The following is a 2,133-nucleotide window of genomic DNA, read 5'->3' on the forward strand; positions in this document are numbered from 1 at the left end:
CACGGTGCCGACACGAAGGATTCGTTACGCGAAGGATTAAACGAGTTATCCTCTGAGTTTTTCATAGAGCCATCGTGTTGAACCATCGTTTATCTCACTGCGTACTGTTGCCTGCGGTAATAGTTAGTGTACAGTGAATGAATTTTGAATGATCGTGTTCGATGACTGCAACGGTTGGTTTTCAAGCTTGATCGATTCTGAAATCCTATCTCGTTCGTTGACGATCCCCCTCCTCAATGATAGTTACTCGCTTCTTTGTAAACACTGAAGTGGAAAGTGACAGTGACAGCTAGATCCGTGTGATATAACCGAAGAAAGTGCCTGAACCTGTTACTAATTGGCAGCTAGTTTCCGTCGATTTTTGCTGGTAATGACCAGATGTCGCGGCGATAAAAATGCTGTCAAAGGTAAACGTGAAATTCGTTCTTTCACGGCTGAGATTGAACGACGTGCCGCATTGGAAACTTCTAAAGAAACGTCTTAAAGTCTTTCGTCTCACTAACGTGAATTACCCGTGAAAATTGTTGAACTTTGTTCACGTTTAACGATGCACGATGCCGATTCGCGCGAAATGAACGGAACCTGATCGAATCGAACGAAACTAGTGAAATATTGAAAAGTGTAGAACACAATGTCGTCGAATGGTGAATTTTCGACGATGTCCAGCGAGGAGGTACCTTCGTTGCCAAAATCCTTGCCAAGCTCGCGGGAGGCGACGGCCGAGGGTAGTTCCGGTTCCAGCGGCGGTTACATGCCACTTCGAGAATTCTTGGATCGATTCTCGTTACCGAGAGTGGTCAGGCTCGAAGGTACCGGTGGCAGGCCGGTGTTGCTCTACAAACAACAACAGAGATCGCTTCGAGTCACTGCAACTCTATTGATACATCGTTATCGGCACGATGTCAAAGTGGGACCGGAAATAGTTATCCCGGAAGGTTACCCAGGTAAATCTCGTACGGACAGTACTTTTATTCTTTTAATTCAAGAATTAATAATTACAATAAAATTGAGTGGTAATGATATAATGCAATAGTATAGCAATAGAGAAATAAAATGAGATTTACAAAATGGAGGTAAATAGACGTGTAATTATCAAGTCACATGGCGTTATAGAGGTTAACTGCAACATTGTTGGGTATTTTCTGAAATTTGTATAGTTTTTTGAAATAAGAAAACAGGAATGATATTTAATAAGACAGGTTCGTAATTTTTATTCTTAGAAATTTTAATTTTTTCGATATTGGTATTTTATTAGAAAAAAATACACTTTGTAGCTGTTCCACTTATTCATATGACAAATTATTTTCAAATGGGATGTTCCCCTTTTTGTCCATAAAATTATATTTCTGAAGTTACGAACTAAATCTTGTTTATAATTTCTTTAATTTGAAGGAGTCACAAATATTTTCAATATTCTAGAAAAAATGTCTCGTTAGTGAACAAATCTTAACACATTGTAGCAACTCACACTACTCAGAATTGCAAACACGCTATTATCGTGCATTCCATTACTCGTTTCATATTTTATGAAATTCTCGGTAATAAAACTAAGAAATCTCACCACCGTTTCACTTGCTGCATTCAACGCAGCGTCCATTCACGATCAATTTCACCAACTTTGCGTTCGTCATCCAGCAGAGCAAAACCAACATTCTCCTCTCAATTTTTCACTCGAAGATTATATCAGAGCACTTCAAAACGCAGAGATAGTTCTTTCTCCTGATTTATTTGCCTTTCTATTTCAACTGTTCTGTGTCCACCTTTGAACTCATAAAACACATAATAACTTTATCTCTTCAAATCTGCACAACTACAACAGGCGTCTAAAAATAGGGTCAAATTTGAGAATTTTTTTCGTAGGTAATTACAAAATGAAAAGTTTCAATTTTTTCAGAGGATATAAACGTAACTTTTAGCTCTCCTCTCTAATTAAAAAAAAAGTAAAAATTTCACAAAATGGCGGAGTTATTGCGAAACTTCTTGACAAGGATTGGAACGTCTGAAATAAAAAATTCTTTCTGATTTATCAATAAAAATGTATTATCTACAATGTAGCGTACCATTTTTCACAAATTGCAATTATTATAGAAATGGTGGCAGTTTGAATAGGGAAAACCTCTTTTAACTAAAAAA

At 37.2% G+C, this 2,133-nt stretch overlaps 1 protein-coding gene across 1 annotated transcript in view; it reads left to right on the forward strand.

Moving 5' to 3' along the window:
* Positions 1–631: 631 nt before the first annotated feature.
* The window catches only part of LOC108572627, a 29,254-nt gene continuing 27,752 nt past the window's right edge, over positions 632–2,133 (forward strand). Inside the window, exon 1 of the mRNA XM_017934884.1 lies at positions 632–944. Coding sequence (XP_017790373.1) covers positions 632–944 — 313 coding nt within the window. The remainder of the gene's footprint in view (positions 945–2,133) is intronic.

Source organism: Habropoda laboriosa, unplaced genomic scaffold (assembly GCF_001263275.1).
Source record: "Habropoda laboriosa isolate 0110345459 unplaced genomic scaffold, ASM126327v1 scaffold22, whole genome shotgun sequence".
Taxonomy (NCBI): domain Eukaryota; kingdom Metazoa; phylum Arthropoda; class Insecta; order Hymenoptera; family Apidae; genus Habropoda; species Habropoda laboriosa.